The sequence below is a fragment of the Ostrea edulis genome, chromosome 8, assembly GCF_947568905.1.
Source record: "Ostrea edulis chromosome 8, xbOstEdul1.1, whole genome shotgun sequence".
NCBI classification, from domain to species: Eukaryota; Metazoa; Mollusca; class Bivalvia; order Ostreida; family Ostreidae; genus Ostrea; species Ostrea edulis.
The window spans coordinates 28,783,478-28,804,104 of NC_079171.1; the positions used below are offsets into that span (position 1 = coordinate 28,783,478).

At 35.2% G+C, this 20,627-nt stretch overlaps 1 protein-coding gene across 1 annotated transcript in view; it reads left to right on the forward strand.

The window, feature by feature from the left end:
* The window catches only part of LOC125661203 (uncharacterized), a 30,526-nt gene extending 15,489 nt beyond the window's left edge, over positions 1–15,037 (forward strand). Inside the window, exons 7-18 of the mRNA XM_056147313.1 lie at positions 57–142; positions 325–466; positions 1,792–1,853; positions 5,987–6,337; positions 6,426–6,554; positions 8,194–8,396; positions 8,967–9,250; positions 9,644–9,784; positions 9,954–10,235; positions 10,991–11,079; positions 11,281–11,422; positions 11,818–15,037. Coding sequence (XP_056003288.1) covers positions 57–142; positions 325–466; positions 1,792–1,853; positions 5,987–6,337; positions 6,426–6,554; positions 8,194–8,396; positions 8,967–9,250; positions 9,644–9,784; positions 9,954–10,235; positions 10,991–11,079; positions 11,281–11,422; positions 11,818–12,594 — 2,688 coding nt within the window. The 3' untranslated portion in view covers positions 12,595–15,037. The remainder of the gene's footprint in view (positions 1–56; positions 143–324; positions 467–1,791; positions 1,854–5,986; positions 6,338–6,425; positions 6,555–8,193; positions 8,397–8,966; positions 9,251–9,643; positions 9,785–9,953; positions 10,236–10,990; positions 11,080–11,280; positions 11,423–11,817) is intronic.
* Positions 15,038–20,627: the final 5,590 nt, after the last annotated feature.

Consider the following 20,627-nt stretch of genomic DNA (forward strand, 5'->3'; position numbering starts at 1 on the left):
TGGGATTCATTTAAATTCAACTGTTTAAATTATCTTATCATCCAATGGTTTTTCAGGACATTACTCAGTTTGATAATTTTGCCGATCGAATCAAGAGAGAGGTTCTATTTGGTGAAGACGAACAAATGAAGATCCATCTTCAGTAAAGTGTTTCATTATTATTACAGTGACATTTCAGACTGAGAATGGGATTGAAACTACAAATTATGCTATCTTGTTGACTGTAAATTAACTTTACGAGTTATCGTTCGTATGTCAACACCATATATCACAGACAATTCTCAAAGACAGAGTAAGAATACGAAAAATATTATGTATTGTTAGATTCCTGCGTGGACTGGCATGTAAAGCTATCAAAAGCATATGTGTAAAGGATGGACTCGTTCAAGCAGACAACCCGATTTATGAAGAGAAAATACAGAAAGTCTCCAAGACATTGTCTGATATACAGCAAGGATATTCTAAAGTAGGTTTTGATAACATTAATTCAATTCTTCATATTACAATTCAATACAGTTATAGACAATTTAAGGAATTTAATCTATTCTAAAGAAGGCCTTTGATAAAGTTACATGTAAAACCAATCCACATCACTAAATTGCAGCTCATTAAGGTTATACAAAATGAAAGGAACGCGTAAAACAGAAATAAAAACAAAATATACATGTAGTAGGTCACTTGAATGATTTAGTCTGCGTTCGTCGTCGTGTGTCATATGTTAACAATCGGTCACTAATAACTGCTCCTTGATAACTAACCTTCCAGTTATGAAAAATCAAAGGAACGGAAAGCAGAAATGAAAACAAAACTTAGTAAATCACCTGAATGACTTAGATGATGTATTGTTATTGGTCTGCGTCAGTCGTCGTCCGTTAACAATTCAATATCATTAACTTCTTGGCAAATACCCTTTCAATTCTTTTTAAATTGAGTATGAAGCATCTTTCGGGCATGGGGGACATCAATTGTAAATTTCAGAATTCAGGATTTCAGGATTCCTGCCACATCCTCAGAGGTGGGACAAAAATTGTCTAAAATTTGTGAATCTATTTTCTCTACATCTGCACATCTATTTAAATAAGAACTAAATGCATAGTCATGTAGAATAGGAAGGCATCTACCAAAATTGTATTTCATGATTCCCGGATAGAGGTTCTGACTAGAGAACAGGGCCAAATATGGCATATAGTGTCTATATGTAAAACATTTAAACAACATGTTCTTAAATCCAATTGATACTAAATTGAAACTAAATGGACATCTAGAAGGAGCAGGTAGTCGTTTATCAAAACTGTAAATTTTATGGTCCCAAGAGTAGGGGTTTTGGTACCATTGTTGGGCCATATTGAACTTTTCGATAACTACCCTTCCAATTCTTTTAAAAATTGTAATGACGCATCTTTGGGACAGGGGAATATCAATTTCAGGAATTCTGCACCTTAAGGCCTTAGAAGCAAGGGATTTAGTTCCAGGTTAGAATAAAATTGTCAAAGTGATTATTGATTTTATTATTTGAAAGACCTGTTTAAATTTACTGATACTGTATAAAAATCAAATGTATATTGAAAAATGTACCAAAATTGTACATTTTGTGACTCGAGTTTTCTAAATCTTGGGTGATGCCCAAAATTATGCTATAGTGTTACCACATTCACTGACACGTTCTACTTGAATGGTGAGTGAACGGTGAATGCAACTTAGTGAAAACAGTGAGCAAACGGAGCGCAGAGTGAACGGTGAACGCAAGATGAACTGGGTAAAAAGTTAAGTAAGCGGTTTTTTTATTTGAAGCTCAGCAGGAGATCAACTGCAGATATTCAAGATGTTCTTATTGAGGTGACAAAAATGGTGAGGTAAGAAAAGATAAATGGTTTTTAGCGCACCTTATTCTGATCGCCGGCGTCTGTTGCTGTCAGCATTAACTTGTCATATTTTTATCTTCTCCAGAATCACTAAGCCAATTTCAATTCAGAAATAAGATATCATTTTTTAGTCTGAAGGGCGTCATAGTAAATTTGATCACTTACCAACTTCATGTCATGTCCCAATAACACTCAAAAATGATATTTTATTTCAAATCATTATATTTCTATATTGATTTGTGTTCTTACCAAACTTCCATGGTTATGCAGCAAATGATCGAAATAACGATCACACAACGCAAAATATATACTTCGTTAGATTTTTATCGACTAAATAATGAGGAACATTATCTTAGAGAATATAAGATATAAATATTTAATCTAGAAGGTGTTACACCCCAAATCGTCGCCCGTCCCAACTCGTCGCCTGCGACGATTTGGACATACCCTCACATCCCAAATTGTCGTCCCCCTGCTGATATTATTTGGAAACATCATTTACATACAAACTGGCCCTGTTTTTTAACTCCTTCTCTTCTCCTCCTCTTTCTTCTTCTTTTGTGGTCCAGCTATGACCGCAAAAGGTTTCCTGGACCCTATAAGCAAGACATTTTAATCTTCTACTTCGTCTTTTACTTGTTCTGTTGTATATATATATATATATATATATATATATATATATATATTAAATATGATTTATTATGATCGCAGTATTTGTTATTGTTGTTTTGGTTGGTAGTGGTGTTGTTACTATTGAAAGAGTTGTATTTGTTGGTGGTGTCATTGTTGTCAATATGATTTTTCTAGTCCAGTCCTCAAGAGAGAGAGAGAGAGAGAGAGAGAGAGGATGTGTCCGACAACAAATCATTTTGCCTTTTGTTGTAGGCTCATTCTGCTAATCACGGGGTGGTTGGGTATCGTGTACTTCAGATTTATTAGTGACCGCAGATTCTATTAGATTACACCTGTTTAGTCACTGTTTGGATACTCTTTTGCCGTTTGGACACTCGTGAAAACCTCGAGAAAACCCATCCTTCCTCTTTATTTTTCAATATTTTGATCGTCTGTTTAACTCGTTCTCTCTCTCTTCTCTCTCTCTCTCTCTCTCTCTCTCTCTCTCTCTCTCTCTCTCTCTCTCTCTCATAAAACCATTTCAGCTCAATCGGATCACAAACACCATAGTGACAGTCGAAAATAGTTCGCTATGATTACAGTTCGCGGTGTTTTGAGCTCGCGATCAAGAGATTTCATGTTACAGGAAGCACATGTCAAGAACTCATGTAACCCACATATCGGTTCACAAACACCAGATATATTGCAGTGTTGCTGAAACTTGTGTACAACTCGTGGCGCGTTACGCTCTCATTCCGGAATTCTCATTCTGGGGGACGCATGTCAGAGGGTCACTTGTAATCTACATACAAAATTTCAGCCCAATAGCTTGAATAGGTCGACAAACACCAGCGATATAAGTAATGATAGTACAATCTTGTCCCAAATCGTCGACGCGGGAGGGGCGACAATTTAGGGTGTAACAAACACTGTATAAATATTCTGTTGCGATGTTTTAAAATTTAGCTTTTTTATGACATTGCATTGGTAGATCCGATATTTCCGAAAGGAGGGGGGTGGTAAAAGTAGAGTATTAATCTACATATTCTGCTATTTTGGGTGCCACTCCGGACTTTTAATCGCACTAGTTCTCTCTCTTTTTTTAAATTTGCTGTGAAAAGACTGGGTGGGGGTGGGGGTGGGTCTTGATCCCCCACTTCATTGCATTTAAGCAAGCATGCAGGTGACAGTACACGACGTTTGAAGCGGCGATTGTATTCATACGCAAGACACGTGACCAACTTCATATTATACGAAATTGAATGTAAATTTGATTAATATTATCACGAAAGGGGACGATAATGAACTGTAATCAATCTCATAACATGTCATGTCATATAAGGAAATACATTTGCAAATGTATGATTTATTGATTGTATCTTGTTTAACGTCCCTCTCGAGAACTTCTCACTCGTATTATGGAGACGTCACCAAGACCGGTGAAGGGCTTCAGATTTAGGCCTTTGCTCGGCGTTTAGACCTTTGAGCAGTGAGGATTATTTAGCGTGCCTCATCTAGAGTGATAGTGTGACAGGGAACATGCGTTTTAAGGTCATTTCCGAGCACCCGTGACATTCACACCTGATGCCTAGCGTTTAGTGATAGAACTGTAACTACCTGTTTAAACGGCTTAAGTCTGTCGACCATCCGCATGTAGGAATGAACGCTCTACCTCTAGACCACCGCTGCTGTCTTCGCAAACGTATTATACAAATCATCCTTGGGTGAAGGGGATCCAAGTTTATTCAATTGAATAGCCATATCCTCTTCAACGGGAGGATATTAAAGAAAGACAAACGTAGACTGGGGTGATTTCAAGATTTTCTCAAGAACTACAGGGTCTGAAAAGTTGAAATATTTATGAAAGTTCCTGATATAGAGTAGATTCAAGCTGTTCAATTCATAATCCCCTAGGTTAGGCCACAATTGGGTGTCGTAGTTTTACATGAAAAGGTGAAGACAACGAACAGTGATCAATCTCATAACTCCAGTAAAGAACTGAGAAAATAATAGTGAGCAAACATTGGCATCTGGACATACATATACAAGTAGTAGGATCAGGTACATGTACCTATGAGGAGCAAGCACCTGCTGTCGACCGATCACACCCATACTGAGCAGCAATTGCAATTCGTTATCATGTAAACGGTTGATAAATAGGATACATCTTTAAAAATCTTCTATGGAATCATTGGGCCAGAAAAGCGGAATTTCTGTACATAAAGCAGAGTTTGAATCGTGGTCCACGGGGATATGATGGGGCCTTAAAAGGAGATTAAAATTTTATCTCCTGATATAAACCACTGGGCCGGAAAAGTGGAAATACTGACATATAGTAGATTTAAGTTTGTTCAAATTATAGTCATGTGGGTATAGAGGGGTCACCATAGGGAATCAAATTTTACATGCTGATATATTGGAAAATATTTTATTCCTAAGAACTACTAGGCCAGAAAAGTCTAAATTTACATGAAAGATTTCCAAAATATGGTTGTTCAAATTATGGTCCCCGACGTAGGGCTTGGCCACAATAGGGGATGAAAGTGTGATAAGAAAATATTCAGGGAATGACTAAATTCTTTTTTTAAGGAATAGCAAGGCGACACTAATTGAAATGCAAATATTCCCAAGTTATGTGGATTTAAGTTTTTAAACCCCTGCGAATATAGTCGAGGGTATATTTTGTCCTGTCAGTCAGTCTGTCTGAAACTTTAACCTCGCTCATCTCATATCATCTCAACAGGGGGTGCTTACTCCTCCTAGGCACCTGATCCCACCTCTGGTGTGTCCAGGGGTCCGTGTTTGCCCAACTATCTATTTTGTATTGCTTGTAGGAGTTATGAGATTGATCACTGTTCGTTATCTTCACCTTGCATCTTTGTGTGGTGAGTGAAAGGGATTTCATATGTATATTCCTTGTGACATATCATTTTCGTTGGTGCCAACGTGTTTATACTTGTGTCCTTGACCTTGGAGTTTAAAGACAACTTAACCTATTAAGTCTATAAGGACTATTTTAGGTAGGACTTCCATAGGTCTTTGACCTTGTGACTCCACCTCTAGTATATCCAGGTAATCGTGTTTGCCCAACTCTCTGTTTTGTATTCCTTATAGGATTTACGAGATTGATCAATCTTCGTTATCTTCACCTTTCATCTAGACAAGTGAACAGTTTTCGAATTTGACGTAGAACGATATACATGTAGCTAGGGGTTGCTTACTCCTCCTAGGCACCTGATCCAGCCACTGGTGTGTCGAGGGGGCCGTGTTTGCCCAACTATCTATTTTGTATTGCTTATAAGAGATTGATCACTGCTTGTTATCTTCACCTTTCATGTACACACTACGAATTTATTAACAGCTATTTTATATCATCTGACGTAATTGGCACTTTGTGTTTACAGATATATTGGACAAATAAATATTAATGTTCGCTTTGCGTTTTACGAATTGTGTAAAAAGATGTTCCGCCAAATAAAGTCAGACTTTATATTTGGTATATGTGTTTATAGCACAGCAGAGGATTATGACGTGACAGAACCGGAAGACCAGTCGATAGATATTCAGATTCCTCCAGAAAGGCCTGTAAAATCCCCTGAAGGAAGGCGGGAAATATCATCAAACAGAGTTGTGGACTCTGCGACTTTGGATGAGTTATCAGCGATAGATCTTTCAGTCGTCGTTGATTCAGATTTCGTAGACCCCGGTGAAGACGAAGCAGACGTTACCCTGGACCCAGAAAGAAAACAATCAAACGATACCATGGAGGAATGGAACGACTCGGTGGAAAATGTTGCAGATGCAGTATCGCAATCAGTGCTCGATCTGAAGCAGGCCGTGGAACTAAGCGAGTCAATGGCACAGTAAATATTAAATGAATTTTATACGCCTCTCTTACAACCTATATGTAATGATTATTTTAAAAATTGTCTTCATTTGTGATTTATTTAGAGAGGGGACTCCTAATGAAAAGTTTCAATTACTTTCGGCTTTTGTGAATCAACTCTTGACCATTGAAGACATTGAGAAGGAGCTTGAAGGCGTTCAGGATAAAGCGGAAGTACTTCCTGACATAGAAAGGTAGTAGTACAAACGTTAATGTAAATTATGAGAGGTTCAGTAAGGTTTAAGAAATGTTTTCGTCGATGTGTTTGTATTGTGCTTCTAAATCACTTGAATCACTAATGTGACTTATTGCAATCTGTCGACGTTCATCGCACATTAACAAATGCACATTATTCATTTCTCAATAACTGTTTATGTAAATGTTAAGAATTTTTTTAAAGCCTCTTTTCAGGAAGAGAGAGCCAAATTGTGAATTTCATGATGTTTGCTTTTCAGGCCCATAGAGGCTGGACGGAAATTGTTTAAGATTTCATATTCCTCAAAGTAGAGGTATTCTGTCCTCAAGACCATAAATGATAATATAATCAAGTCCAAGTTTTGATTACTTATATTTTAAGATTTATCTAGCACGTATGTTTCCTTTAAAGGAATGGTACACGTTTTAAAAAGGAACTTACGACCAACTTACATACTAGAATTTTCTAGTTTATTGTAATATCATTCACTCCAAATGCAAAATATTTTTTTAGATACATGTATTGAAAACTAAGCCTCAAAAAAGTTTTACTTCATTCACTCAAAATAATAACAGTGTAATACAATTTAAGTCTGTCAACTTTGTCTTAAGTTGTTTTGTAAAACGGCCCCTGGTTTATAAAATAAAAATGCAAACATATTCTGAAAATTTAATTTGTTAATGAAAATAATTACAAAAGTCAGTGGGATTCAAAATTTCAACTTTCGTCTATTTTCAGTTTTCGGTTATGACCTTGACCTTGGAGTTTGACCTACTTAAAAAAAAATAACCTTGCTAATCACTTTTGAAGAGTGAGTGCTAGAGCTTTTATATTTCATATGAATATTTCTTGTGAAAGACCTTTCAGTGGGTACTAAAACTTTTCGCCTTGGCGTTTAACCTACTTTAAAAAAAAAAAAATTGACATTGGTCATAACTTCTAAATAGTAAATATTAGAGTTTTCATATTGTACATGAGCATTTCTTGTGACAAGATCTTTCTACTGGTATCAAAATAATTCTCCTTGTGACCTTGGCCATCTTTGGAATTGGCCATCATCGGGGGCATATTTGTTTCACAAACACATCTTGTTTATTTTTAAAAGATTTTTTTGATCAATTTGTATTCTCATAAAAGTTTTGAATCTATATTGTGTCCTAAACCTAGCCCCAAAGGATCACAACGTTACTGAAAATGAATTTGAGAGGTGCCGCAATACCAATATGACTAACATGATCTTGATGTTCTTGATAAGACCAAGGGCAAAAGTTGCTCGCTATCACATCTGTCAATGCCGACATTTCAAAATTCTGAAAGAACGCTTTGTAAATTCTGATACAAACGTTTAATTTTGCTTTAAAAATGTATTATGAATTGTTTACCGTTTATAAACAAATTTTCAAAATTTTTATTTAAATGTTAACAATTTTCTTCCGATTTTTGGTGTCAGCTACATTAATCATTCTAATTCTTAAATTCTATTCCGTTTTCCTTTCTGCGTTTTAGCAACACCCGAAATAAGAAGGGTAAAAACATGTGGTATGATTTGATTCTTTGGAGTCCTTTCTAAATTTGACATAGAATTGACATTGATTTGAGGCAAATATAGTTATTGTCTATTCTGTATTTTATGAAAGCTTTGTCGACTCCAAAATCACCTTCTCAGAGGGACAAGAACGACTTAGCCGTGTATACGAGTCATTGGAAAAGATCATTTCATTAAAGGAATACGACAGTGCCCTGAAGCAAGAACTGGAACTTGTGTGCCCAAAATACAGAACGGTTCTCTCGACAAGAGCTAAAGATCTCAAAAGAACAGACTCGTCTATAGTTGTTGCAGGTATGACAAAACCTTAGGATACTTTATCACACACTGTCATTGTGATAGATTTGACAAATCAGTGAAGATGGAGGATAATCGGGGGTGGTTGGTTGGTGGTGGACGGAATTATTTTTATCTGGAGAGGATTTGATATAATGGAATGCAAGTTGTGTGTCCTTGGTATTAGCTGTAAATAGTGCTATCTGAGAAGGAAGTCGTGTAGAGAATACATCATTAATCACTACAACAACTATATGTACCTTTACATCGGTGAAGAATTGAGCAGTATAATCTCGAAATAGTTTTTATTTGGTTACGGTTACATTGCATTTATGATATGATTTTGTTAAGGATAATATCCACAACTATTTCGAAGATAAGACGAACATACAATAATTTTTTATGAAAATGGAGACAGTCCCACGACATACGGTCATTTGCTTCTGTACATAACTCATTTGTTAACACAGGGCTTTTAGTATAACGAATCGATAGATAAACATATATTGCAATTTATTTTACCAAAGAGTATGAAATATACAATACAAGGATTGATTTGATATGTTTCTTTGAACTCTTGTATTAAAGGTGAGACAAATGCAGGGAAAACGACTCTTCTCAATAAAATCATGGGTCGGCCTATACTCACCTCGGACCACTTATCAAACACAGGGCGAGTGTGTCGTGTTCGAAATTCACAGAAGAAGGGGATCCGTCTTTACACAAAAGATAACCAAATGATTCAAGAAATCTTTATTGACAAAGCGACGGAACTAAAAAAAACATTAAGGAAATACTGTGAGAAGAATGAAGAAATGTCCCAGGAAACATTTCATTACGTCGATCTTCTATTCCCAGTGGATGTTCTGAAAGTAAGTATATGTCAGAATGTTGGTACAGTTTTCACCTTTTTCATTGACCTACTGGTATACACTTTTACTTCGTTAAAACGTAACATGTCATAGTAAGCATATTATTGTAAAGAACATGAACGAAGGAAACACATATTCATAATGTGACAAGTTACTCCTTATTTTTTGGATAATATTATCCAATCAATTAAACATTTCTGTATAAATATTTGCGGGGTACAACGTGATTTCTATTTTACACTGTTGTTTAAAGTATAAAATCTTCTGAACATAAGTGAGATACATCATACTTGTTCATTGTATCTTCACTGAAATGTTCGCATGGAATCGTCCTCCTTAAAACAGACCTCAGAAATGAAATGATGATATATTCACTCGAAAAATACCTTGTAGGGGGACGTTGTGATTGTTGACACACCGGGAATGAATGAAGAAGAGAAGGTTAAATCCATGCTGGAGGAATACCTACCAAACGCCCTGTCCTTTATATTTGTACTGAATGTGGCGAATGATGGAGGCGTGCAATGTGATCGGGTAGATGTTAATCTGAATTTAATCGACTCTTTTTACTCAATGAATAAATATAATCAATTTATTTCAAGTAAGAATTTCAATAGTTAAAAGTCTACTTGTGGTCGTCGTGTCTAAAGAAGGAATGTGCTAGGATTATTATGTATTCTGTAATGTTATCTCTCGTTAAAAGATTCCCAAACTGCTGCAACTTATTCAAGAACACAAAAAGGACATGCCGTGCTTCGAAGAACAGGATGTATTATTTTTGATCAACAAATGGGACACAGTTGCCATCCCTGATCTTTTAGTGGACTCAGATGACGAGGAGGACGAGCAAGAATTGCAAATGAAGAACGAAGTACATAGAAATGAGGAACTAGACAGGATCTGGAGGACTGTTGTCCGGAAAATAAAGGACGTCTGGCCTCTAAAGGACGACAGAAATGCATTTCGAATGACACTTAAAGAACAGGTACAACGTGCGATCTGTAATCGAGTGTTACAGGAATTACCTTAGTAAAGCCAATGCAATATTTAGCAATATTCAAGTTTGACCTTCTTAATAATGGTTTTATACCTCGGAAATGATTCAAATTGCAGGTACATTTTCTGCATATGATCATCACATCGGGTGTGGTTGTTAACAGCCAGTTTTAAAGTTGAAACAGCTTATTGAAAAAAAGAAGTTGTTGTTACAGGGGGGTTCAACTATCTCGTTTACAGCTTATATTTCGCAAATTGTATGGTCGATATAACCATCTAATTTACAAATGGAACATGTCGCTTGGTAGGATGGTGCCTGACGTGTTTCATACCAATTGCTAGGCCGTTCTTGGTACACTGATTTTGACTACGGATAACTCCGTTTACATGATCAAGATATAGGGCACACGAGAGGTGTGATAAGTCAACAGGGGACGCTTACTCCTCTTAGGCATCTGCTCCTAAATTTGGTATTCCCAGGGATATGTGTTTGTCCTACTTTTAAGATTGTATTCTTTATAGGATTTTTGAGAGTTATCACTCTTCGTGATCTTCACTTGTTCATCGATATAAAATATTTATTTTGCAAATATTTTGTTTTGCCTCTTTTGTAATCTTGAAGATATATTGTTAGGGCATATAAATGGTAAAACCACACATAATTTTTCTTCTCTAGTTGAGAGTTCAGTTTAAGAATTGCTAATGAGTCATTTAGTATTCATATTTGTAAAGCTTCTTATTTAGGATCCAAGTGATGAATACATTCGATTTAAAACGAGGCTTGCAGATATGGTCACAAAGACCGAAAACAAAAGGATGAAGGAACATTTATGGTAAGAAAAACACTGCTTTCAACTTTCTGATATTCTGAAGTTTTCGATATATATCATTGCCTTAGATTGACATATTATTGCATTATTATCAGACGATACCTAAAGAAATTATCCTACTTGTTGATGTCCAGCTTCTTCTGCTGAATCATTTCACAAAGTTATTATTTCATATCGTAATTTTAATTATATGTTTCTTTTCAGTTTCCTCATTGAATTTGCTCACAATGCAGAGAGAGGGATTAAAGCTAGGCTGAGGATATTTGACCTTTCTGAAGAAGATTACCAGGCTAAAATATCTCGTATGGAAAAAGAAATTATAGGAATGGAGGGAAAATGTAAACAGGTATACGTATAATCGAGGGAAACTACTAAAAAACAAGTTGATGTTACAGGTATTTCAAGAGAGATACTATGGTCGTTATGACGATCTAATTTACCAATATTTCATTGGGTCAATACTTTTTGACGTGTTTCATACCGATTGTTACACAGTTCTTCACACACTGGTTTTGACTTCGGAGTACACCGTTTATCTGATCAAGATATAGGATTCATGACAGGTGTAACCGGTCAATAGTGGATGCTTATTCATCCTATACACCAGGAATCTGTGTTTGCCCAACTCTCTATTTCGCAAGACACCAATATGTTATGGTTTAGGGGGACTAAGCGAGGAACTTATAAAAGATATATAATAATGCTGAACTCCAAGTTAAGAAACCCATATTTACATTTCAGATTCAGGAAGATCTAAAGCAAAAATTGAAAGCAAAACTAAAACTCTTAAGCACTGAACTTGTCGAAGATATGAATAGTAGTGTGTGGAAAGACAAAGCTCTAAATCCACCAGACAAAAAACCAATCAAAGAAATGCGATTCAGAGATCTGGCAACAGAAATCCCAGCTAGGATTGAGGACATGATCAAGAAGTGGATGACTGATGGGGAATGTCGAAAACAAATTGAAGAAACCGAAAAAGAAATGATAAGAAACTTTGTAACAATGCAGGAACAATTGAGTAAAATTGAGGAGGATTTGATGGGCGAGTGTGCTGAAACAGAGTCGGATTCCAACGTGCCGTTGGTGGTAGGAATCGCTGCCACTTCCCCGCTATGGGTACCCCTCCTCCTTATAGCGGGAGTGGTGTGTTTAGCAGCGGTTGTAATTCTTCTGCCACTGATTATTGCCAAAGCGTATAAATATACACGTGTGGAAAAGAAAGAGAAAGTTATAAATATTATTTATGATAGATGCATTCAAAATCTTGATGAGAAGGCGATTAAAAATTCTCTGAAAGTCGTCGTAAAACCCGTGGAAGACCAGATAGAAAAATGTTTTGTGGAATACATCCCTGGTCATTTGAAAAGTATTACGGAAACGATAGAGACCCTGAAAAAGGAAAGGGGTTACCTTAAAGAAAGAAAGAATCTCTTCAACTTCTTGAACGATACCTTCGTAGATGTAAGAAAGAATATACATGATCTTAGAAAAGACCTCAACATGGCACAAAGATAGTTGAGTTCTATCGTGTATGATTTCGTGTGTTAGGTTACCCAAAGAACCATAGCCTAACATGATAATTCGAATACTTTTCGTAGCATGTATGTCCGTTTCCAAACGATTTCGGTGTACACAACTATTGTTGAAAATTAGATGTACGTGTGGGATTGACATCTTTCAAATTAAGACAATTCGGAAATATTGAAACACATGGTGGAATATGTAGAGGCTCATACATTTAAGAAAACCCGGAAAAGGGTTACTCGAATCCCCTGGTGTGTCCAAGGGTCCGAGTTTGCCCCTTTCTTAATTCAGCATTCTTTACAAGATTCTTTATAGGTGGATCACTGTTCTTTATCTTCATTTGTTCATTTCATTACAGCTTCAAGTTTATGTTTACTACAAATGTGTGATATATATATGACCTGAACATGTAAACCTAAACATTCCGAAGTCCCTCCCCAAATTTTGGACTAAATCATATATATTTCAATACTTTCATTGTCATTTGATGATTTGTTTAGCGTATTGCAATATTGTTTCATATGTTATTCTACTTAATGCATTACCATCAAAAATGGGCATTGCTGAAGTCAAAGTAAAGTAAGTGTAACAAATGATATCTGGGATGCAATTTGTCATCGTATTGGTGTAGCTATGTGTACTTTATTTTGTATACACTACATATCGAAGAATTCTAACAACTTTACCGCTTTATACTTATGTGATTTTTTATGAGATTGATCACTGTTCGTTATCTTCACCTTTCACTATCGTGTGTGTACGTTTTTGTGCTTAGCGTGATCTACATGTGGGTTGTACTAAAGAATGATGTTCAGTGTGTATTATAGTTTTAATTACGTTGTATTACTTCAATGCAGCATTAGTAAAGAGATCTATCCATATTAGTCATACATTTTCTTGTTAATAGAAACGTTACACACCTTTCCCACTTAAAAAGTTGTAAGTGTTGCGAACAATAATGTATAACTCAAAATAATCACTACCGCCACTTCATTTTCACATGGAGCTAATGACACACGTCATAACCCTGACGTCATGGTTATGGAGAGGGCTTATATAGGCAATGCCGGCTGTACAATGTAAATAGAGAGTGCGTGTGTATGTGACGTATGGATGAGCCACTGACCAATCAAATAACATACTTGTGACTAGTGGACTTTTGTGAGATGGGCTGACTTTTACAGTCAAGGCTGACTTTGAAACGAGCATACTATACGGAAACCTCTTCGTGACATATCTGAATACATGAATAAGTGATGTACAGAAATGGTCAAGTTGTCCAAACATTATAGAGTTGTTCCGGTTCATTTCCATACTCTCACTGTTTCTAAAACAGTAAACACTATGTGACCTAATATCCCCAAAAATATTTTTGGTCACCTGATCTAATGCAATTGGTCAGCATCCGTCGTCGTGCTCCGTGCGTGAACACTTGACCATTCTTAACGTCTTCCTAATACTGTAACTGCCATTCCATTTTTTTTTCAAATCTGGTATGAAGCATCTTGGAGACAAGGGGGGGGGGGGGGGGGGGGGGAGGTAAATCATAAATTTCAGGACATCTGCACGGAAGGAGCAAAAATTGACCAATGTTAAAATATTCCTTACATTTGTAAGAAAATCTGGTCATGTAGAGCTGTAAGGCCTCTACCGAAATTGTAAATTTCATGATATCGGGGTAGACGTTCTGACTCCAGGACGGGGCCAAACTAGGAACTAGTATTTAGTGTTTATGTGTAAACCATTTAAAAATAGCATAGATCTTCTTCAATGCTATGCCGTGGGCCATTTGTTAGTTAAATATTTTAGATGAAACAGTTCAAGTTCCATCCCCGCCAAGCTCTGTTTTTATATGTCAGTTACTGAGTATTGAAAAGATTGGAGAAAGGGGACCAAACGTATGGCTTTCATAACGTACTAGGATTATTTTTCAATATTTACGTATTACATATTGGATAGAATGAATAGATATAAAAAAAAATCAACGGGGTTCGAATTGACTGCTATCTAATATGGCTACCTCTACAAACATAATCAATTGAAGATATGCGTTTTCGGTTCACATACGGCTTTAATAAATGTTTGGACAGAAATACGGTATACTGGGAAAATATGTTAGGAATTTTTTGATATTATGATGCAAGAATACAACGACCTACGCCGTAAATCGGAAGTTTTTATAATTGGTGGATTTGTAGCTCTCTGGTATATCCAACTATTCCCCCATAGAGCTACATATCTACATTAGTGCAGATGCACATGTAATTCCGAAGTAGGTCGAGGGATGAAATAGGCTATGCCTGCTGCTGAATCCCATTCACTTATTAGTGAATAGAATATTGTTTAAATAAAAATTCCGAATTGTAGGTACGCTTATCATGTTCTGTGTGGTATCTGTGTGTGTTTGATTGAATAAAGTTGTGTAACAACGTCATATATTTTCATGATAAAGTAAAATGCAAAACTCTTGCATGATAAACTTACATTTGATTTATCATAATGCAATGATTTTTTGTAGTGTTTTAACAAGGTATCTGTGCGAGTTAAAATCTTACACCCAGGTATGCATGCAGAAAATGAAATGAATCAATAGCCATGTGTGAAATATGTTTTGATAATTGTCAGATAAATGAAAGAAGTTCAAGTGGTTTGAAACGTAACAGGCCTACCGTAATAATATTGTAACGTGCAGCGATCTGAACACGCTCGTCGTTGCTTAGATAGAGACTCTACTATATCACTAGAAAAACTACCTCACTAGCGAGGCCGTAGAAAATCCCTACATACTGTCTGCTACACTTCCCCTACTCAGGAAGGCTTCGTCCCGAAGCTTAGCATGGGTCTTCTATGATTTTTGGCACCTCTTTAGCAAAAGCATATGTCGTTCACGACAACAACCACCGTCGCCCCAGGACGAAACTACGTGCGTATAAGGACACACAGTCCCAGAGCTCCAAACATACTCTACCTGAAGCAAGCCTCTGGACAGCCAAACACCCGATTCACTACATTGTCACCATTTTGTAACGTGCAGCGGCTTGAACACGGTCGTCTTTGCTTAATTTACGTGATCAAGAGAAATAACTATCAAACTAGCTCAAGAGCGAGGCAGAAGTTCCCTATATTCTGTTCAACAAATCGACATTGCATATATTTAACAATTCCGTGCTTCCGTACAATACTCAGATTTAAATGTCCACGTCAGCCGTTGACCGTGAAAGTCAGTCGTTCTCGCAAAAGTCTAGTAGTAAATTCCCCGATACACAATTTCTACTCAAGCACTCTCAGCCTAGCCCTTCAAAAGGCAATACGAAAGCAATTGCATTTATCCAGGTTATCCAGGTTTTTAGCTCTTTTGAGCCGAAGGCGCAAAGAGCTAATCATATGTCTGGCGTGCGGTGTGCATCAACTTTTTGAAAAAAGGGCTATATCTCAAGAACCCCTTGGCCAATTTTTGTCAACTTTGCCACAGGGTATCCTTGGCACAAGGGCTTTCATTTGTATTAAAACTAGGGTTGTGATCCTTTCACAAGAGGAGATAATTAGGAAAATGCAAAGAAAAGTAGTGGTTGCTAAAAATCTTCTTCTTAAGAACCACTGAGCAAATTATCACCAAACTTATGTATAAGGATGAGGATAGGTTGTAGATAAAAAAAAATGTTCAAGGCATCATCCTGGGGCAAAGGGTGTGGTATCAAGGTCACTTCAAAGTTATATGGTGACCTACTTTTTGAATTTCGCAGGTAATTATTATTAAATGGACTTTGATGCCTATCTTGGACACTTTTGAGCCAATGATCATTAAAATTTGTCAAATGATAGTTCATTGAACTTTGAACTGCGTCATTTAAAAAGTATGTCACCATGACCTACTTTCTGAATTTTATAGCTAATCATTTATGAATACATTTTAGGTTGTTATTTCAGATACTGAGAGGTTTAGAATCATCAAACCTTGTAAGTTGATGCGTCTAGAGGCCTCAAAACATATTTATTAAAAAAGTAGGTCACAGTGACCCACTTTTTGAATTTTGCAGATATTCAAATTTCACATTTTCAATTTTAGATGCATATTTTGGACACTATGAAAGCTAGGATCATCAACCTATGTCAGTTAATGTATATTGAGACTTCATAGTTTGTTGACCAAAAAGTAGGTCACCGTGACCTACTTTTGGAATTTGACAGCTATATTTGATTATTTCAGATACTATTTGACTTACAATTATCAAACTTTGTCAGTTGATGCATCTTGAGTCTTCAGAGTGTGTTGACTAAAAAGTAGGTCACCGTGACCTATTTTTGGATTTTGACGGCTACATTTGAATATTTTCAAATACTATTTGAGTTACAATCATCAAACTTTGTCAGTTGATGGGTATTGAGTCTTCGGAGTGTGTCGACCAAAAAGTAGGTCACTGTGACCTACTTTTGGAATTTGACATTGATATCTGAATATTTTAGATACTATTTGACTTCAATTATCAAACTTTGTCAGTTGATGCATCTTCAGTCTTTGGAGTGTGTCGACCAAAAAGTAGGTCACTGTGACCTTCTTTTGGAATTTGACGGCTATATTTGAATGCTATTTGACTTGTCAGTTGATGCATCTTGAGTGTTCAGTGTGTCGACCAAAAGTAGGTCACCGTGACCTACTTTTGGACAGTTACATTTAAATTTTCAGGTACTATTTGGCTTAACATCATCAAACTTTGTTAATTGATGAATCTTGGTTAGAGAAAATTTTTGCCTGTTCTACAATGTATCAGAAGAGCGATTCTAGGCCCATTGGCCTCTTGTTCCTACATATAATTAAGTATGGTTCGACGTAAAAATCAGGTAGATGGTGATAAGTCGACCGTCAGGGATTGAGCCGATACTTATATATATATAGTAACATTGTTTATAGGAACTCATTCGGTGATATTTTTTTTTCATATGACACACCTTCACCGAGCTGTGTTACTAAAAATAGAACACCCATGTTTTAACCAAAATTGACTCATAAAAATACTATATATTCTTAAAGGTTTTGTTAACGTAGTTCCACACTCCTATGACGTCATAAGATTTTCCAAAGTCAATAATTTAATGACTGGAACATAAATTTTGTTGGAGTCTTTTTCAATAGTTATTGTAAAAAAAATTTGTTAGCCATAAAATATTTCAAAAGTCTTAGTTATATTTGAATAGTCAATAATGTGTTTCAAAATATTGAATCCAAGGACAATAACTCTGTTTTCATTAAATTATTTATCAAGTCCATTATGCAATAGATTTCCTATATTTTTCACAAACATTTAACCAAGGTGATAAGGAATTATTATTTGTGTCTTTTCATGTAATTACATAAAATTTTAATCCATCAGTGGTTTTGAATAGCTCAGCTGTATGGTGCCAGACTTAGGTTTTTTTATGAGGGTATATATACTCTGGAAGCTATAGATTTGAAGTTATTAAGGAAAGGTATGGATTTTTTTTCATAAATAACTATAACAGATGTACATCTACTAATATAAACAGAAAAAATTATATGTAAACCATGCTATAAGGACGTTGTGTCCATATTAGTTTGTTTTTTAACATTTTGGAGAATAAGGCTAATTCAATAATTTTGCACTTATTATACTAAAACTTGATGAACATATTGAAAATGACATGTGTTTTAGTTATTGACATGTTTCCTGATAAATAAATACAATTTAAATTATTATTATTTTTTTTCATTTTAAAATAACAACAGATAACTGTTTCCAATCAATTTCGTAAAAATCTACATAGGGGTACATGACTTCAGTGTTGACTGTAATGGAAATTAATATGGAAATCCTTAACTAATTTGCCTTTTTTCATTAGTCTGAATGTTAATCTATTGATTCCAAACAAAAAAATGCTACCTAAACCCCAAAAATTCAGGACTAAGGACCCACCTTAAATGAAAAGATCATATATTTTCAAATGACTTATATAAAATGAAGAAGGCCACTGTTTACAAATTTCTGTTGTCAAAGTGAGTATTTGTTATGTGTTACCATGGTAACCGTTGCTGTAGTTGACGAAAGGATTTTCTAACGGAAAAACATTCCAACTTTAAGACCATTTTTCTCGAAACAGCAAACACTTTCAAAAAAAGTGTTATTGAATAATTTCTTTTTTGGTGACTGTGCTCGGAAAAAAATATATGAAGATTGGGAAAATTGGTGGGAAAATAATATATTTTCATTTTTTAAGTTTTCCTCTACTTGCAAACTATTCAACAAGTACACTTTTCTGTCATGTTCTAGTAATTATCATATATATTTATATCTAAAATGATCTTCTTTATGTATTTACATACCATAATGATATGTCTATAGATGTAAATGCGAGAACCGATGCATGGCATTTTGATTTGGGATCAAAAGTACGTTTATTATTAACCCATTTCTTTCAGATTTCCTCAGGTTATTCAACTTATTGTAAACAACTTATTAGACCGGCCTTTATACGATATTTTGCACTGAATGACGAGGTTAACTTGCAAGTATTTTGGCTGGATAGGTTGTAGTGGGTGGGTAATTAACAGATTAAAGAAAAAATGCTTGGTTGACAATTGTTTTTCATTTTGAAATTCAACTATCAACAACTCTTGTGAGGCTTGCAACGACGTACGTTGCAGGTTGCTCGAATGACAAGAGATTGGCATTATAGTCCCGAGTATAACGATAATGAATGCCCATGCTCTTTTAAAACGTATATCTTCAGAAAAACAAAACTGAAAATACATTCAACATGTTCAAGGGAATCCTTTATGATAAAACAAAGAGATAATTTATAAACTTTTGTGTTTTACCTTAAATAATTCATTGAAAATAACTTTTATTTGAAAAATCATTTTGAATTCACTTTTGCTCTATTCAATATGAAATTCAAAACATTTATTACAAAGCATATGGACATTTAAAACTTTGGCTAACAATTCTAGAAACATGATATGGCTCAAATTTTAAAATAGACTGTTTAGCACTTGATTTCCTTATGAATCCTTTCCTAAGAGTGGAACAAAAACCTTTAGTGAAATGTGCGTTTTTACAGTCGTATAATATATATGGTTGTTCAGAAAAATAAAATGAGAACAGAAACTGCAGACATTTGTGTCATTAATATTGTAAAAGTTGGACAATTTATATTGACTTCAGACAATTGTATGAAAATAATGTAGAAACGAGATTGTTTTAAAATTAAATTATGTAGTTTAAAAAATGTAAATTGACTCATTTATCATGTTTATGGCACAATCGTTTACCAAGTTTGATTACAGGTTGCTTTCAGATGACAAAACAACTGTGTTTTACATAATCCATGCAGATATTAGTGTCTGTAAAGAGAATTGAAAATGAATTCTTAATTATTTCATCAATACATTCCATTATCTATAAGATTTTTTAACAGTTGCAACTTGTAAGTTTAGATCCTTTATAAACTGTATACTGATAAATATACACGGAAGAGTTCTTTGAAGCTTAAATTTTTTATTTCAAAATCATACCGTTTTAAAGTGTAACCTCGAACAAGGCATAAACATGATAAAGGAACAAATGAGCAAAGAGATATATTTGTTACGAACATATTTACAAAGCAGAGGCAGATCCAGAAAAAAAATATAAGAGTGGAAATGGAGGGGTTGTGACTCATGTCTGTACCTTCTCCATCCAGAAAGGAGTGGTTGAAGAGCCCAAAAATTGCATTAAATAGACCGTTTGAACTATTCTATGATGCATCACATTATACATGTATTTTTGCATGTCAACACAACTTCATTACACAGTTCAACCCATTGGTGTTTAATTTGTTCATACGTTGTTTCCCTTTCGAATTCAAGAACATATCTATGTATTTTTCTTTAGTTTTTGTTATATCATAAAACTTCAATTACAGTACACACCTCAGAGCCTAGTAATCATATTACACATTGGTATTTAAATTATACATGTAGTTAGAAAGAATAAAAATACTAAAACGGCATATAAAACTTTTGAAAACAA